Consider the following 19,369-nt stretch of genomic DNA (forward strand, 5'->3'; position numbering starts at 1 on the left):
TGACCAGGGGCTGGATAATCACTTGCCTTGGTAAAAAAATTACGGCAATGAAGGGATCTGCCCAGCTCTGTGTGTGTTCCTATGCACAAGCTCAATAAATCAGAAACTGTAACAGACCAACATCTAAGCTATGTATGGAGGAGGAACTCATTGCCTTCCTTGGCATGTGTTGTTGGTTTTTTTTCCCCTTTATTCCTCTAATGATCCCAGAAACAGTTTTTGAAGATAAAACAACTACTGCTTTTCTCTGAATGCATACATGTAACTGGGGGGAACTCACAATGAGTTGAATACTCTTTAGACCTTGAGCTTCTGAAAAAAAAATCAGGGTTAATTTTTAAACTTGTAGAGCTTTTTATTTTCAATTATTCTTTAGTGTTTTAGTGTTTTGAATAAGTAAAATGCAGGACAGATTTTGCAAAAAACCCGGCAGTACAAACCCATTTCTACTGAAATAATTACTTTCTTATTGTGAGCTGTGTAAGGATGAAAACTTAGAAAACCTGGTAGTATCTTATTACAAGAAATTAATAATACATTTTTTTATTTATTTACATCCATCCAAATGTCATGAAAATACTTCAATTTTTTTTAATGTAAAATCAAAAATAAAACTAATGGTTTTATTAGTTTCCCTGAAACTACTATTTTGAGCTTTAGTAAAGGTTGTTCTTTTTTTATAGCAACAGGAAATCAGTGCTTAGTGAAAGAAAAAATCTAAAAAAGTCTTTAAAAAATAATATTAACCTAAATGGACAACATTCAAAGCCAGTGAAGACGTTATTCCTGTAATGTGGGGAGCTGTCATGTTTGTACTGCTGTTATGTGCACTGTCTCTTCTTAGATGGTCTTGCTTGTGGGTAAAGCAAAGAAAACCTTACCCTCAATAATCAGCATCAGCACTGTTTTATCTTGTGTCTAATTCATTTGCAGGATTTCATAAATTAGCCTTCAAGCCTTATACCACTGAGTCTGAATCTCAGGTAAATGGTTGATACTAAAGGTGTTGGCAAATACAGTATACAGTCAATATAAAGGGCCTGACAGTGCATTTAATGAGTCTGGACTGGTAGCTTCTTCTCATACCCTGCTTCAGGCAAACACAAACATGTAATGCACCAAAACATGGAATAGTTGCTCTGAAATGAGTTCATCCCTGGGATGGAAACACAGAGACGACTGCTTACACCAGAGCTAAGTTGCGCTGCTGAAGGCCATGCAGCTCATCTGGCATTTTCTGTGCCTGCTGAAAGGGGACCATTGGATTTGGCACCCGGTGAACTTCATGGGACCCTGGGCTGAGCCTCTCCCTGGGAGACTGGAGCATATTCCCAGGGCTGTAATGTCAAACAGGACCAGGAGGCTCCATGGAGCAGCATCAGTCTTTAATGTGGGTGGCCACAAGATAACTTCTCTCAGTTACCATCACAATATTGATGCAAATTGTTTGACAAAATAATTAGGGTAAAAACTCAGGCTAATGGACAGAATCTTTCTGTGTTCTTCAATGCTGCATAAGCCTTGGCCAAAAAACCACATTGTTCCTTATTTGGGTTTCCTGTTAAGTGAAGAAGTAACAGCAAGAGCTGATTTCGAGATCAAATTTCTGATATAACTCTCTCTTGCTCCAGAGGGAAAATGATCCCATCAGACCTTGAAAGAAGAATTCTTGAAGCCAAACAAAAAGTAAGTTTACTAGCTTTTCTGCTTCCAAAGAAGAAAAAACCCCAAGAATTATACAGCTCATTGTTTTGCTTTCCTTGGTAAAACACCATTAACTTTTGATTTATTTCTCAGAAATGTAGCCTGGCAATTAGTGAGGCAAGAGTTGCTGAGAATATAGATTCAGAGCTACTTTATAATCTCCATGAGCTATTTGGCTTTTTTTTTAATATGTTGTTCTGCATAACAGTCTCCTTTTTTATATTACCAGCCTATGATGTAGTTTCTCAGCTGAATATTGACAAAACCAAAGTAATCATTTGGGGAATTTGTATGTATTTTAATGCATTGAAAATATTCCTTATAGACTCACCAAATCAATGGAAGATAAACTAAACTCCACACATCTATAAAAATGCACTATTTTGTATGCGTTCATTAACAGAAGCTAGAATTAAAACATCAGATTAAAGTATGCAGTGAACTCAGCTCTGTGCCTTCAACGTTTGTGTAAATAGTCATTAGACACAGCATTCAAAGCTCATTAATAACACAAATCTTCATTAAAGGCTCCCTTTTTCTACAGAAAGCAATACAGTAGATAAAAAATAAGGCAAAATAACAGTAGAGTGCCACTCAAACCTACTGTGACCCTTGCAGAAGGAAGTTTAGACCTTTTTGATAGTTTAAACCCCAGTTCTGCAAAAAATGTAGCCATTCTTTATGTTCGTAGCACTGAGTACTGTTTATGAAATCAACAGAATTACAAATAAATTTAAAATGAAACACTGGTATAAATTATGGCAGACCCAAGACCTCATAGCGCAAAAGCCATGTGATGGACAGTGAGTGCTCTTCTGCGAGGCACAGCATTTAGCGGATGGAATCCAAGAGATAGCCCCTGGCCTCTGTGGAGATGGCTGTCTTTTCCTCAGAAGAGCTGTCTCCCTGCTTTGCACGAAGGATGGGGCTGGAGGCGAGCCCCACACCTCCCCTGTGCACTGTCCCCAGCAGACACCCCCAGACAAGATGGCTCCCACTGACAGGACTGGGCCACCGCACCTTCAGACTCTCGCTGCGATAATTATAATGCAGCCCAGGGCACAGTCCACCAGAGGTATTTCTTGCACTGTGGTGCCTGGGTGAGGTTTGTTTTACGCGGCATCGTGAAGAGCAGACCTTGTTTCAGGCACGTGGTGTGGAGCAGGATTGTTCTTTTGAGCCCTTACCTGTCTCGTGCATCTCAATAAATGGAGGGTGCTGGTTTGGAAATTTGCTGCCACCTTAAGGTCGAAAATATAATATCACTAGCATCTTGAACTAAGAGAAAACCGGTGTAATGTAGCAGGGATGTCCTCTAGGAGACACTTGTGGGCTCACTGTGGAGGCAGCACAAGAGGAGTTGGGGCTGCTGCAGGCTGAGGAGGCTGCAGCACTCTGACCTTGCCAAATGCCTCTGTGCTTTCTTGCAGGGATTTGTTCCTTTTCTGGTGAGCGCCACAGCTGGGACAACAGTGTACGGGGCGTTTGATCCTCTCATAGCTATTGCAGACATCTGCAAGAAATATAAAATCTGGATGCACGTGGATGTAAGTATCATTTTATGTGGGGGGCTGGATTACAAGGTGTATCAGTATTAATTTATTCATTTTGGACAGTGTCATCTTCTACAAAATCGGTGTATTTGGTTCCTGTAATTAAGTCTAACATCCAAGGACTGACTTCCCACTCCTCTGAAAGGCTCAGGTCAGGGGGACATTTTAGGAGCTGTGACGGTGCAGTGCTTTTAGCAACTGGGACACTTAAGATGACCTAGTTAGAGTGCTTTTGGCCTTCAGCTTTTTCTCTAAATGCCATTAGTACAAGAAATACCTGAGAACCATACTGAGCGCTGGCTCAGCTTCTGCAGCAGCTGCAAAGTAAATACATAAGGTGAAGGCTACGTTTGTCTGGAATAAAGTACCACAAATTGCTGAACAGGTTAATGCAAATGCTAGAGAAAATTATCAGATTGGCTGCTTAGCTTTATCTGGCCTCTTGCCAATAAATCTTTCTGAAGGATCATCTTTCAGCCCTAGAATGGCTTTTGTGTCATTTTTGCAAATCCTTTCTCCAAAAAGGATTGGTAATTGAATTTCTGTAGGGCCGGGTATCTTGCTTTTGGATTACTGCATCAGCCAAAATCAGTCCAATTCAAAGGAAGAATTCATATTTACCTTAAGCTACTTCTCAGTCACATGAAATGCCTGCCTGTCCCAGATCTCAGTGAGCGAAAGCAAATGGGTAGGGGGCAACCAGTAGTGGTCTGAAATATGATGAAAACTCACCAGAGCAGCTGAGATCCCAGTCTAGTCTGGTTTGTTATCATGCCTTCATCACTAAAAAAGAAAAGGCAGCTTAGCCAGGAGCAGCTCTGCAAGTCATTAATTACAGCATGGGGTAGCCCAATGTGTCAGTGTCAGAGGAGGTGGCGAGGGAGGGGTTAGCAGATGATTAGGGTGGGCAGTCTGATTATGGACTATAAACTGCTGCTTCTGAGCTACTGGAAGAAAATTGTTAGCACAGCTAATGCCTCCGGCCCCATCTGCCTGGTCATTTTGGAATGTGCCACATCAGCAAGAAGAAAGAAAGGGCCCCAAACTGATGTGAATGCACAGATGTCATCACGGAGGAAAGCAGAGTTCTCTTCTCGTTAAGATAATGTCTTGTCTTCTAGGGAGCATGGGGTGGCGGGCTCCTTATGTCAAGAAAACACAAATGGAAGTTAAATGGCGTTGAAAGGTATGATTTATTAATGCTAATTAAACACATTTATTAAATGCATTTTAACACACTTATGAGTACCCTAGCAATGTCTATAAATAAAAATCAATGTTATCTCCAAGATACAGTATGAAGAAATTACGCAAACTGTCCTTCCAGTTGAAGTAGCATTGCTAAGTGCCTTTGTTCAATGCTACAGTAGTGTGGTATTTTGTTTTGTAGTACAAACAGCAGACATTTCTTGTTTGCTTTTCTATTCCTTCCAGCATACATTCACAGGTCCAGAGTGTTTTCTGCAGCATTCTCTGATTCAGCATCCAGCATGAACTAGCAATTGCATTTCTCCAAGAAATGCATGCTGAAGTCCTGAATATAAAAGGTGGATGCACCTGCAGTTTGGACAGGTGTCCTTGCAGTCACTGACTACTGTTCTGTTACTTCTGGGGACATTACCTGCCTCCAGGCTGTGTTAATGACATCTTCTCGGTAAATCTGTGCCTGGATATATACAGAGTTGTAGTCATGAGTTCATGAACATTACAGATACGTACAGATGAACATAAGTGATGCCAGTCGACTTCAGAGTCTGGAAGGACTGAGCTTAAAAACAGCTGCTTATTCAGAAACTTTTAGTTAAGCTGTGGAATTCCTTGCCATAGGATGTTAAGATTTACTTGCATTCAAGGAAAGACAAACAAAAACAGTTCAGGACTTTTGTGACCCACAAATGAGTGGGAGCTCAGGGAGTATTTAGAGAAAGTTCATATATGCTTGCCCTATTTTGTATTCTTCCCAGGCACCTATTTAGGCCACTTGCTAGAGGCAGTATACTGGACTAGATGGAGTCACTCTCACATTTGTGTATTTTCTGAAGCTCGTGCTGTTTGAGAGTAAATTATTACTCCCTTCCGCCTTTTTTATCTCTAAATCAAATTGCTCTTCCTTGCCAATTAAAATTAGAAACAACGTCCTCATCCTGTTCATGAAGATGAGGAGGATACTTTGATGATTCAGTTCCTTTCTCATATATCATGCAAAATTTGGAAAGCAGACAATGGTTCTATGAATTTGATTTTGTTATGTTAAGACTGCCTCCAGCACTCCAAACTTACATGTTGTGTTAAAGGGACATAGGTCCAAATATCCCGGCAAGTTATAAAAATCTACCCAGTTTCCTGTGAGGACAGAGTATGAAAAAAGTGTTTGCCTCTTAAATTGCTGTCCAAATTCTGCTGGAATGGGAAGTTCAAGTTGAATCTATATTGGAGAATTTTCCAAATATGCTTTAGATCCAGAACTCCCCTGGATTTTATCTAGTGCTTTGATAAGCACCATCTCCATATGTTTGGCAATGAATTAATGAAATTTGTCATTTCCAGTGCTGTTCCTCTGCTTGATGGACACAGCGGCTCATTTCAGTTTGTCCAGGTCTCAAATGTGGGTACCTTTAGAGCCCCAACTTTTATGCACATTCCTGTTTCATGGTAGATATTAAAGTACAACCCAGTCATTACAGGTCTGGATAGAAGAGAACTGGAGCTGGTACTCATGTTTGATAGGGAGGAGGGGTACAAGGAGGAAGCATTAAATGGAGCACTCTGTGCTCTGAGTACTCACATCCTTCTGGTAACAGGCAGTCCAGCAAAAGTACTCCTGTCAAAGGCAGGAGGAGTTGCAGGACCATCCTTACCATGCCCTCCAGTCCCCACTTGGCAGATTTCAAGCTGCTGCAATGCACCGTGAGGGAAGCATATCCCCTGGTGTCTGGAGCAGATAGGTCTGGCCACCATCAGGAGTTTCAGTCTGGTGTCCATGTCCTAGAGGCTTGGGTAGGGGGTGACAGCTACATGAGAAAAGCATGTTTGCTGCTGAATGAGTGCTCCCATACAGGGTCTGGGCATCCTTCCCGGGGCTGTGGCTGGTCAGCGAATGCACCTCAGTCTGTTTTTAATGATGACTGAGGACCAAATTCTGCCAGTCTTGAAACTCTCCTGTAACCTATTTGAAAACTCTAAAGGAATAATTTTCCTCTTTCTTTTTTCTATCATTTGTGACCCACAGCCAAAAAATCACATAGGTGCTTGGTGCTCAGTTATTTGGGCAAACATGAGGTGCTTTAAAAAACCATCTGTGGATCCATGTAGCTTTTCTACTTCACTGTTTGTCTCAGTCAGCAATTTCTTCAAGCACATACTGATGACTGAAGCCCAGAATAACTGATAACAAATGAAAAATGGTGGATTTTTATTTTACATAATAATTGGGGAAATAAATGACCTTAGGGTAAATTAAATGTTTTAGGCAGATAATAAACATCTGGCTGTTGTCAGTAAATAATCCTTCTGCTTGAGAAAACCCATACCACTGCTGTTACCTAGAAGTCTCAAAGAATTCCTGCCTAATTCTGCATAGGCACAGGTAAAAATTTAAAAGTATCATATCAAAGGAAATTCATAGACCTGAATGCATGTTCAGAATCATTAGCTTTGGTGTTGTAATCAGATGACTGACTCTGAGCTGATTAAAAGCTGCCAAATACTTGAAAAGCCAAGCCAAGTGGCCAGATGTTGCCTGTGGAAGACTGTTCCCTACAGATTTTGCATCAGGCACTTGCACAGTCCCATTTAAATAGCTAAGAAGAAGGCACAGAAGTGCTGCCCAATGTCCATGTGAATTTTGGAGTTGCTTGCTTTGAAGGAGTGGAAGCAATTTGGCAGGAAATGATAAGGACATGCATAAACCTATAGCACTGTGTCCCAGTCCTACAAAGGAAAATACTGCCAGATTCTAACATGTCCACCTCTATTTACATAAATGTTACCTGCAAGTGTGTCCTGGGTCCTTTAAGTTGTTACATGCCCCAGTTGACTGATTTATACCAATTTATACTGTCAAAATTCAAATCACTGCACTACATGAAATCCTGTGCACTATGCATCCTTGACAGCCTGCCAAATAGGATGCAAATGTATACATCTATCAGCTAATCATCATATGTAATAATAGTAATTAAAAAACAGCCAGTCAAGCATAACACAAAATTAAAATAAACAACTGGACAATCTTCCATTCAGCCCTTGCCACAGTCCCAAATGCCTCTTCTCTAGGCTGTATTGCAACAGCACCCTGTTTGTTCACAAGATCTAGGCTGACAGCTATTTTTGCAATCAGTGTGTCCTGAAGGGAGGCAGGATCAGACTCCTTTGTGAAAGGGTGGATCAGTTCTATCTTTATTACTGCAGGAATTTTGGATCCAGTCCTCCAGTTGTGTGAATTATCATAGCCAAGCTAAAATTAAGGAGCTGTGAAAATTTACCATCAGCAAACCAATGAGAAAAATTACTTTGGGCCAGGTTTTCCAAGTTACTCAGAGACTTAGAGGTACTCAGAAGTATTTAAAGGAATTTTAAAACAAGCCTGTGTGAGCTACTTACCAAAATCTTGCTGAAACTGAAATCAATGGGTGGGAATCTGCTAGTTTGCCAGCTTCTTTAATCAGCTGTGTGACTTCAGAAAGTTCATTGGTCAAATGGGTGTTTTTAGGAAGTTTGCCCTACGTTTATAAAGTATAGATGACTCCCACAAATGTTTAATACTGATTAAGTTTAGTGGATAGAGCAATTATCCTGTGGTAAATTGCCAGGACTGTCTTCCAAAACGCAACTAGAGTGGATTGTGTCCCTTATGAAGGCATTGCTTTCCTAATGTCAGCCATGATTATTTTCAGCTTTGCTTGCTCAGAAAAAGATGTACATTGCTACATGTTCATTATTATTCTAGTCATTTCTAAATAACTCCATGTTTTCACCACCATAGTACAATGTCTGAGTTTCATGTGGTTTGCTGTTCCAGGGCCAATTCGGTGACCTGGAACCCTCACAAAATGATGGGCGTCCCGCTGCAGTGTTCAGCGCTGCTAGTAAGAGAAGAGGTATGTCGCAATATACTTGCTTCTCTGATCCTTTCTGACATTTAGCTTCTGAAAATCCTGGATGTTTTCTTCATAACTGTGTCATAGGTAATACCTGCTGATGTGATGAGGATTATAAAAGAAAATGAGAACTAGACCTCAAGTTATGTGCTCGGGCTCTGACTGCAAAGGGAATTAAAGCAGCTGGCTAGCAGAAATGATAGATCCAGTCAATGGCAATATCTTTACAGAGTTTTGTGGCTTTCCATTCAAAATGTCCGTAGTTAAGTTGTGGGTGCATAGCTGTGTAACCTCACTACTAGTTGGTGTGTGGTACAAAATGTAACTGTAGGCAAACTCTAGTCCTCTTGGGATGAGTGGTATGGTATACATGCAGCACAACATTTGGTCCAGAATCTAGGCATCATTACACTTTCTAGACTTTTATGATAGATATTTCCACACAGTTCTGATCCATATATCCACTTTGGGGCATATGGAAGTAAAAATGGAACGCTAAGTTCACTTGGAATAAAAAGTAGACGTTTCATTTAGTACTAGAATTTGAATTACCCTTCAAGCCTGTAATTTTCATATAACCATCAGTTACTGGGACAGCTGCTATACAACCACCACTTACTAGACCAGCTATCAAAAAGCTGGTTGCTGTTTTGCTAACAGCTGTACAACAGATTACATACAAAGTGTTTGCACTTAAGAAGAGAGAAGCTGGCTTTTATTTGCCCTCTGGGTCAGTTCCCCGAGACAAATCCTGCCTGGCTGAAGTCAGTACCATCCTTGACCTCTAGTGAGAACAGATGGCTCAGATTAGGAGAAAATAATTTCTTTTTCCCTCTCATTTTACTATCTCAGTTTTGAGTTGCACATAAAGATTAGACTTGATGATAAACAGCCAAGTTTTGATTCTTCTTGGACTGGAAATTGCAGTTTTAGGCAACAGCCCTAAGGTGTACCTTAAACTTGGTTGAGGACTTAACTAGACCCAGAACATTACTCTCTGCATTTCACTTAAAAAGTTAGAAAGGAAACCTCATGCTTTCATGAGCCAGGTTTCTTCACCTTGTTGGCTTCTGGCCCTCCCACAAAGCTGCCTCTCAGAATGGTATCTTGCAACCCAGAAATAGCTCTAGCTGGCTGTTTAAAGGCCATATGCTCTTCTGTCTGTTCAAAGCTTTCTATACCGCTTAAGCATCCAGTCTGCAGCTGAGGGCTTTGCAGAAAACAACTGTGCCTACAAAGAAAGAAAACAATGAAAATCAGGATTTTAGAGACCAAAGCAATTAGAAAAGTAGTGTGATATTGTTTGGATTAGTCACCAAATTGGCTTTGTCTGACTCAACCAGAAAAGATGCTTTCCAAAGAAAGGAGGAAAAGGAACCAAAACAAAGAAGAAAAAGCAAGATCCAAAAATGAACTTATGCATAATGATGCTAGGAAGCACAATGTCCAGCTTTTTTTTTTTTTAAATGCCTTAGCTCTGGGAAGGGATTACACATCCCTGGATAAGGTACCAAGGTGTCCTGGGCATTGAACGGGATATGAAAATCTTAGTGCACTGAGCAACTAAGTCTGGTGTTATCCTTTTTTTTGATCTTCCTTTTGCACTTGGACACATATTCTACTGAATTTGGGTGTTCATAATTTCTCACCCAAAGCAACCCTCAAAACAGTAGTCACATCTGTGCCAACATCACTTTTTTGTGTCTTTGTTTCTATAAGGGATTGATGCAGAGTTGCAATCAAATGCATGCTTCCTACCTCTTTCAACAAGACAAGCACTACGACCTGTCTTACGACACGGGAGACAAGGCTTTGCAATGTGGACGGCATGTTGATGTCTTCAAGTTATGGCTGATGTGGAGGGCAAAGGTAGGACTGCTTGCAGTATCTTTGTTTGCATTAAAATAATGCACACCAGATACAGGGTTTTCTTCTGTAATCATCATTTTAGAAAATGTCTGACCTGAATTTCCCATATATAACATGAAAGAAAGAACATTATTATTTTCTGGTTTTTTATACTTTTAACAATTTAGCTTGAAAGCAGCACACATGATTTTGAAACTTGGAACTCCATGGCTTTGCATAGCATTTACTTTGTGTAACTGTAGGAGTCTTAACAGCATAAATCATACACCTAGGAATGTTGTTACAAAGATTTCTGGAAATAAAAAGATGTTTTAATGATATTCAGAAATTAAACATGGCAAATCAAGACTGGAATACCTCGTTTCATTGCATGCAGTAGATACGAAGTCATCTTTTGAAGGAGTAGAGGAAAACTCATCAAAATCTGTTCTCTGGGAAATCTGAAAACACCAGCTCTAATGATTAATTCATCTATATTTGTAGAATGTTGCTAAATAAGTTCTTCTGTATACTTATCCGATCTATTATGTCAAGTTGCCTCAGGTTTCTTCAGAGATGACATCACTGTTTTCATTTCCAGAAAACCGTAAAGATCCTCATGTGCTTCATTAAAACTCTGAAAACAATTCTGAGACAGACATCAAATGTAGCTGGAGGTGTGGGAGTCTGTAAAGAAAGATGCAAGTCTCTGTGGTCACAATAACTGGTGTGCTAACTGGGGTCTCCAGAGGGGCAGGCGGTTTTAGCCACGTCTTTCTTTTACTCCAAGCCTTTCTCCTGGGGCTGTGCTAGCTCTACCCTGTTCTGCAATGTCTATACACAGAGGGATAATGCCGCAGGCTTTTAAGTCAGTTCTGCACTGCCAGAACAGATTTAGCAGGGACATGCATCCATTACTCAGAGACATTTCGTCTTCTAAACCCCATTTTTCCAACATGCCTTCTACTGCTTTTTCTCTTCTCACACCGCGCTTGTAATATTAATGTTACAGAATAGGATGTGTGTTTCTTAAACAGTTTATCTATTCCAGCTGTTTATTCCCCTTCCTCCCTCATAAAGCTGGATCCTTTGTTTGTGGCATCAGAGCTGGTGATTGCAGGAACAATTATGATGTCACAGAGATTGTGACTTCTGCCAGAGAAGAAAAAGCAGGATTTGCTGCAGCTCTTAAAAACACAGCTTCTGAGTTTATATGGTGTCTATTATAAAAGAAGAGAGAAAAACACTACAGAGGCAGGGCAGTGTCTAAACAAAATGTACATTTTCACAGGCATCAGGCCGGGCTCTAAAAGCGTATCTGCCCATTCTGTGTTTAATTAAAAAAGAAAAATTATTCTTGGAAAAGCCCCCAGCACATCACCCTGGAAGATCAAAATCCCCTATTCTGAAAATAGCAGGAGGCTCCCCATGTCTGGAACTCAGCACCTTCTAGAGACCCTCCTTTGTGCCAGTCCAGCCTGTCCAAAACCATGCTCAGCCTCTCTGCAAAATCTACTAAGGGCACACTTCATTGGAGGTGTTAGCAATATTTTGCTGAAAACCAAGCTAGTACCCGGTGCTTATTTTGCAGAGGTGACTATCAGTGGCAAGAGCTAGAGACAAATGAGCTCTGCTTAGCAAAGTGTCCTTCATCTCATGGAATCAGATCCTTGATCTGTCCCACAGAGACTTCTGAGAGGTGACTTGTGCTGATGCTTTGGCAAGTGCTACATGGTCCTTTTGCTCTTCAGGTTCACAGAACAGATAGTCACATAACTTTTTTCCTCCCTCTCTCTAAAGGGAACCACAGGATTTGAAGCACAAATTGATAAGTGCTTGGAACTTGCAGAATACCTGTACAATAAAATAAAGAACAGAGAAGGGTATGAAATGGTGTTTGATGGAAAGGTATGTATAGCAACTTCTTTTTCACAGTTGGTCAACAGCACTTGCCTTAGTCATCTGTTGGGATACTACCAACAGGTCAAACCAAACAGCACGTGACAGAAAGCAGTGTCCCTTGTAACAAAACCTGTTGTGCCACTATCTCTCTTCCTCATGAGATCCAGGGACAAGGGAGATGAGGCAGCTGTGCCTAAGTTTTCAGTTTGCTCAGTTTCACCCCACTGAAACTAAACACTGGCATCTTGGGCTAACGCAGCACACGGACAGTTAGAACCAGCTCTTAAGCAATAAAAGCTAGTTGCAGTTTCCTAATAGCAGCGTCTGTTACAAGTGGGCATTACAGCGTCCTGCACAACTCTGAAAGGACAGTTGTGCAAAGTGCTTTTATCAGCATTCTCAGGTGGGCAGTCACAGAGGACCTGCAGGGACCTGGGGTGACCAGGAGGGACCATCTGCACTTGCAGTCCCTGCTGCCATGGGGTGCAGCACAGTGGGGCAGGGGCTAGCGTTTCATGGGAGCCCAGCTGGCTCACGTGGCAGAAGTGACACCACCATGTGGGGTGCAAATATCTCTAGGCTTGTTGTTTCTGTGGAGGGAGTCCAGCTGAGACGGGACCCCTGGCTGCCAGGTGGTCAGCTGGAGCACATTGCCCAGGGCAAGGTAGTGCAGCCCGGGTTGCGTGGCTGTACCTCTGAACTGCACCCGGAGTGTCCACTGTTTGGCCATCTCTCTGTGGGCAAACCTCTCCAGCTGTGATGGCTGGGGACAGGCCTGGTAGAGACCTCTGTTACAAAGTTAACTGGTGTTTTCCCTGTAAAAGAGAAAAAAAAATGTCATTTTAGCTTTTTCTGCTCCTATTTGTGATGGCTTTTGCTCTCTGTACTTGCCCTGGAAGGTTTTGTCTCTCAGAATGTTGCTCCCTGGTAGCAATCACTTAGCGCATGTCTAAGTGCTCTGCAACACAAGGATAAACATCACTGTTTCTTCAAGCAGAGATCATAGGCTCATACCCACGTGCCACTGTGTTATTTATTTCCCCTGCCTCACACATCGTCACTGAATTTGGTCCACTGGGTCTGATGATGAGTAAAGGAACTGGCAGCAGGAGTTGCTGTAACTCACACATATAGCATCCAGCAAAGAGGAACATAGCAAGGCAGGCAACTGCTGGGAGATTGCAAAAATACACAAAATATCAACTAGTTCTTACTTTATGCCTCTCTACTTGGTGCTCCCATGTAGGTTAAACTAGCTAAGACGTTGTGGTGCATGCGTATTAATACAGCAGCTAGCTGAATCAAACGGAGAAGTAATAAATTTCATTAAATGCAAGAAAATCTTAAGACTGTCTCATGCACCACCTGTGACTCCTGTTTACAGAACCAGATTCTATATTACTCTGTTATGTAATAAAAGTAAATGACACGGTCCTCACCTCTGAATTATCCATAATAGACTCTTGTCTTAGCCACATGATCCCTTCAGCCTCTGGAGGGGACAGCACCTACAAAATCTAGATGCCTCTCAGTAGGGCATAAATATATTTGCACAGCTGGATGATGTGTTTCCGCATCTGACACCCTGGGAATAAATTGCCTAAAATTATCTTTTCTGCATTAATAATGATGATGACTCTCAGTGGACCACAATAATGCAAACCATTAACTGTTGTCACAACATGATGTATGAGAGGGAGGGAAGGCATGAACTTAATTGCAATTGAGATATTATGAGCATTTCTTACAGTGTAAACCATTACTATTCTGTGTTTAGCCTCAGCACACAAATGTCTGCTTCTGGTATATACCTCCCAGCTTGCGCAGTATGGAAGACAATGAAGAAAGAATGAGCCGCCTTATGAAGGTAAGCAGCGTCCTCCAGGACATCATGCAGAGAACAGTGAAACCCTTGCAGGCAGGCAATCGCCAAAATGATCTCACAGGGCAAGGTCACCTCGTGATATTCTGGCAAATGACACCTCTGTGGTCATTTTACTGCAGGTTGATCTGGTACCACCTTACTCTGGTCTCCAAGTTTGGTACTCCCTGAGATTGCCACGTCTCTAGAGCACTTACTTGTTCTGTGTATATTTACTCAAGTTACTGTGAACTGCAATCACTAAACCCAGCATGTGCAACAAAAGCTCAATAAAACCATGGCACTCTGGTATATGAAAAGAAGATGGAAAATGATTGTAACACTATGTTTTGAGCACTACAAAAAACAGCTACTGTGTCCCTGTCAGCAGTGTTGAGAAAGTAGAGGGCAAATTCCCCAGTGATTTTAAAAGCAGGACAAACAAACAGGACAAACCTAGTGTCTTTCACTGAGACATTTGTTCCTTAATGGAGGTTAGCATTTTTATCAGTGTTGGATGTAATTTCATTTTAACTGCTTCTTGTAGCTCTTCATCTTTTTTTAAAAAAAGAAAACATACTCTGTGTTTTGTTATTATTATAACAATAAAGAATATGGTAATAATGGAAATAGTTAAAATAATTATAATAATTATAATAATCACCATCATCCCCTGCTTTTTGTTACGCTGCAGGTGGCACCAGTGATAAAAGCCAGGATGATGGAGTATGGCACGACCATGGTGAGCTATCAGCCCCTGGGAGACAAAGTGAACTTCTTCCGGATGGTCATCTCAAACCCTGCAGCAACTCACCAAGACATTGATTTCCTGATTGATGAAATAGAACGCCTGGGACAAGATTTATAATAATTGGGTGTGAAAGTCTGTTCCTGGACCTCTAAGTAGACAATTAAGTTGTCACAAACTGTGCGAATGTATTTGTAGTTTGTTCCAAAGTAAATCTATTTCTATATTGTGGCGTTGGAGTAGAGTACAGTTTAAAATCAAGAAACATGGCTCCTTTAAAGTCCTTTCCTGAGTTTTAGAATGCCTCCTTAATAATTAGCTGCACAAAAAGCTGCATTGAACCAAATAAAGAAGAACAGAAGATACTTAAAATTTTATCCCCAATTTTAACATGCAGACTACTTTAAATTAAAAGCAATCGGACTGAATGATGCCAAATTTGCCCAAAATGATGACAAAATCAAATTGGGGGAAGTGGTAGGGGGCGGTGAGAAGCAGAGTATACAAGCTCTATGTTTAAAAGTGAAAGTATTTTGCCTTTTTCGTAGTATTAGAACAGAATTTCTAATTTACCTATAGTAACATTTCAAATGTATTTAAATAGGTATAGTTTTACAAAAGGAAATATATATATATAAAAAAATCCTATTTTGTAAACTATATATTTTTATTTTATATGGGTTATAAAACTGCAAGGACAGAAGCTGAAAATTAACTAGAATTCTTTTTCTTTTGATGGAGGTGCCTCAAATATTTATTACTGCTTATTTTAAAATACAAGCCCACATACCACATTCTTAAGAGGTACCAATACCTCATTTCTCCATGTCATATGGATTGTACATCTCCAGGGTTGATTGATTACTGAAAAACCTCAAGAGTACTGCAGCTCTTAAAACCACTTAATAAGATCAATTACAGTACAACAATAGGATGCTATTATTCCTAATTATGTTTTCCACTTGGCCTAACTCAGCAGACGCACAATCAATATACAGTGCTAACCAAGACTGAAATAAGGTTGTATTTGGATGGTTTCTGTGTTCTGTGGTAAAAAAGCCTATCCAAAAAAAAGTCACATGTCTGAATAAATGCTTATCTCATAACCATTTCTGCTATGAGCAGTCCAAAATTAAAATTGACTGAAATTCTTACTAAAGAAATAGCATGAAACCTTGCAGCTACATTAAGAGGGTAAGGACTTCTTACAGACGTACAGGTCTGCCAGACAAGGCCTAAATTAAGTGTGACTGTAATCTGAGTGACAGGGATGGGGTCTGAGTAACAAACTGCTTTGTCAAAGGTTTTCCTGGTGCTGGACTCCATCCTTGTCTGCAACGGCTTTTGAAATGGCAGAAAAAATTGAGATAAGGCTACATCTGCCTAAAACAGCCCACGCGGAGCCTCACAGCCTTTTTAGAAACCATGGGCACAGCTCTTGCAGAATTCAGTGCTGCATCATTCCTTAACATTAGAGGTGACTATGGCATGGAAACTGAAATTTACCCTCTTTCCCCCAACGTCTGGAAGTGTTGGTAAGAGTTCTGCGGCTTGGGCCTGTCTACTTATAACCCTACTAAAGTTTTGGTTTTAACTTTGCCTAAACGGCCAACTTTTGTTGTGAAGCAGTATTGTTTTGCTGTCTCTAAAATACTTGAAGAGAAAAAAAAAAGAAGTGCAATGTGGTTTTAATTTCATCTAAAATAGATAAATGGAGTATTGATTCAATGTAATATGAGGACATGAAGTAAGAGGAAATAAATTGTGTCTGTAATTGTGTTGCCTTTATTATATTGATAGTACTGTTTTGTCACCTCAGATTGAGGCTGTGCACTTTAGATTTAAACTGTACAATGTTGCAAATCAACATGTGTTGCTGTATAAGCTTGTACAATATATTATTGATATGTCATTATTTGTGTGGTAGTAGTATTGACTTTTGATATTGTAAGAACTGCATTCACGCCAGTCCCTTTACTATATCTTTGCTTGGTGTTAACCTCTGTCCTCGTCAGCTTTTGGGCAGACCTCTCACCTCACTTGGGTGGACTTCCATTGCTACCTGCGATGCATAGTACTGCAAGTCAAGCTATGGAGCCGATACCAATTCTATCAGGAAGGACTTCAATGTGACCTTTGCTAAACCTGTCAAAATCAGCAGACTAATCACTGAAATACTGAGTAGAGCAGCAAATTATATTCTTTTTCTTGCTGGGAAAAAGGCAAGCAAAGAGCTTAAGGAAGTAAAAATAGTACAGGGACAATGCTGAAGGTGATCAGTAGCCTGGTTACATCTTGCATGTGCAATTCCATTTTAAAGTGCTAAGTGCAAACAATGTATTTATTAGCTGTATATGCCAAGCCAAGATTTACATTCAATGTTCCAGGAGAACCAGCATTTTTTTTCCACGTTACTGTACTTATTGCAGCCAGGAAAGAGCGGCATAGCAATCTGTTCTTGTGTTTGACCAAAGTATCTTATCTGTGGTGTTGATCTAAATCCAAATAAAAGTGAAAAAAACGTGACTTTGGGTCTTTTCATTAGCAGCACTGATGGGCACTCTGAGCATTTCTCACTTGAGCCATTTCAGAGCAAGGCCCCAATAAAGAGAATGTTTAATTGTAACTTTCTATGTCTCCTGCTGGATTTTTTTTCATTAGAAGATGCATTGTTAATTATTGTAACATTAAAAAAAAATTCCATCACCAGACCCTTTTTGAGGTGATACTCAGCACCAGCATATAGGTATAAATCTGCCATCTGGTATTCCTTTACGTTATCTTTACAAGACAGATTAGTTGCTTTATTATCCTCAGACAGGCTCCACAGTTTTTTATGTTTTGTTTTGTCTTTTTATTCCACAAGCACTTATCCCCAAATTAACCATAGACTCTAATCAGCCTGTGGCACAGCAGTGAAAGCATTCAGGGCACTTTCCAGGATGACAGACTATACGATGGCAACAATTTAAAAGGGCCATGAAGTAAAAAAGACAAAACAACTTGATACAAACATTAAGATTTTAATCCTCATATCTCCCCTGGCCTAGGGCCTCATTCCTCCAAAATCCACCACCTGTCTGCTCTATTTTCCTTCTACCCTCTGAAGTGCTGCCCAGCGTGATGCCAGCAGCAGAGAAAGAAAACAAAACGATGCCACGACAGCAGCAGCAGTCAGAAAGCTTATGCCTGAAATGAGATTTTCTGTATCATTTCTTAAAGTCTGCAGCAGAATTTGAGATGAATGCCTATGCCGAGTACCTGCACAAACCCCAGATAGGAGCTCTTTAAGGAAATACAGAGAGGGAGAAGATGTGGGGATAAGATACTATCCTTACCCCGATAAAGCTCTTTGTTTGGCACTGGGAGAGGGAGCACTGGTTTAGTATTGAGTACTACCCCCACAGGACTGCATGAAGTTTGGGCTTTGCTGTAAATCTGTTGCACTCAGAGCTGCATGGAGTCTCCCTGAGATATGGGCCTGTAACGGTTTTGCCCAGCGAAGTTGAGCACAGAGTCCTGGTTGTGCTCAAGGAAGGCAAAGCAAAATTGCTGAGCAAGAGGGAGCCCAAGTGCCTGCTCTTTACAAAGGCTGATTCCTTTGGCGTTCTCCTAGGAGAAAAAAAGCTCTGGTTTGCTATTTCTCTGCTCCTTACCACAAAACCCCCAAAAGAGCACCCTGCACAGGGAGAAGAATCATGGACCTGGAAGAGGAGATGACCTAATTTGTTGCAGCAGCATACTGGCGTGGTGATCTCACGTCTGCGGCTGGTGGGTTCCCGTGCTGCTCTACTGTCCCATAAAGCTCCCAGGAGCTGTTGCCCCCATGGGACACTCTGCCTCCCCCCACCTCCCACTGTGCTACTTCTGCCTCTCTGCACCAGTGCCGTGCTCCACCTCTTCATCTCTTCATCCCTCTCTTCCCTCTTGCCCCTTTCCCACAATGTGTATGTATGTGAGCATCTTAACCATCTTCATAACTTGACAGGGCCTTTTTTTTTTTTTTCTGAAAAGATTAAGGTTCCTTTGGAATGCAGCCTACAAATTCAGTTAAAACCCCACCACAACGAGACTGGGGTCCTCAATCCAAGAAGTGGCTGTTCTTTCCTTTATCGGGGGTGCTCCTGGTCCAAGCTAACTCCAGAAGAAGCATGGTATCAATGCGTGACCCCATCCTGGAGCCATCTACTGCAAAAGGAGGCAGAGTGTCAAGGAAAAGCCCCACGGGGAGGCCTCAAAACCTGCCTGGAGCCATCCCAATCGACTCACAACCACAGTCCACTGACTGCATTTAGTGCTCTTCATAAATTGTTTTGTCGTTCACATTTTAAACCTGGGTTTAATAAAATATGGTTTAGTAAAGCTTAGATAAACCAGGTTCTGTGAAGCAGAGACTGGCTGAATGAGCAAACCTAATGTTGCCTGTACACAGCCTCGTGCTGCTTTGACACACTGGTATGTGGTATCCTCTGGGATTTTACTCTGCGGTGCATAATTTCGTCCAGAGACACACTCGTCCCACTACTGAAGATATCCATTCTTGCCTAAATGGATGCTGTGTCAGGAAATGGGCAGAGTGCAAAACTGTATCGTGTCAATAAAATACAGCAGAATATTTTACTGATGATGCCTATGTGCTATGAAGAACTAGGAA

The 19,369-nt window shown here is 41.1% G+C and overlaps 1 protein-coding gene across 1 annotated transcript in view; it reads left to right on the top strand.

Annotated features, from left to right (window-relative positions):
• Positions 1 to 15,777, top strand: part of GAD2 (glutamate decarboxylase 2 (pancreatic islets and brain, 65kDa)) — a 39,882-nt gene extending 24,105 nt beyond the window's left edge. Inside the window, exons 8-15 of the mRNA XM_010562854.1 lie at positions 1,632 to 1,686; positions 3,135 to 3,251; positions 4,379 to 4,443; positions 8,278 to 8,356; positions 10,076 to 10,225; positions 12,005 to 12,112; positions 13,884 to 13,973; positions 14,662 to 15,777. Of these exons, the coding sequence (XP_010561156.1) occupies positions 1,632 to 1,686; positions 3,135 to 3,251; positions 4,379 to 4,443; positions 8,278 to 8,356; positions 10,076 to 10,225; positions 12,005 to 12,112; positions 13,884 to 13,973; positions 14,662 to 14,835 (838 nt within the window). The 3' untranslated portion in view covers positions 14,836 to 15,777. The remainder of the gene's footprint in view (positions 1 to 1,631; positions 1,687 to 3,134; positions 3,252 to 4,378; positions 4,444 to 8,277; positions 8,357 to 10,075; positions 10,226 to 12,004; positions 12,113 to 13,883; positions 13,974 to 14,661) is intronic.
• The last annotated feature ends 3,592 nt before the right edge of the window (positions 15,778 to 19,369 follow it).

The sequence above is a fragment of the Haliaeetus leucocephalus genome, unplaced genomic scaffold (assembly GCF_000737465.1).
Source record: "Haliaeetus leucocephalus isolate CR32 unplaced genomic scaffold, Haliaeetus_leucocephalus-4.0 Scaffold0, whole genome shotgun sequence".
Taxonomy (NCBI): Eukaryota; Metazoa; Chordata; class Aves; order Accipitriformes; family Accipitridae; genus Haliaeetus; species Haliaeetus leucocephalus.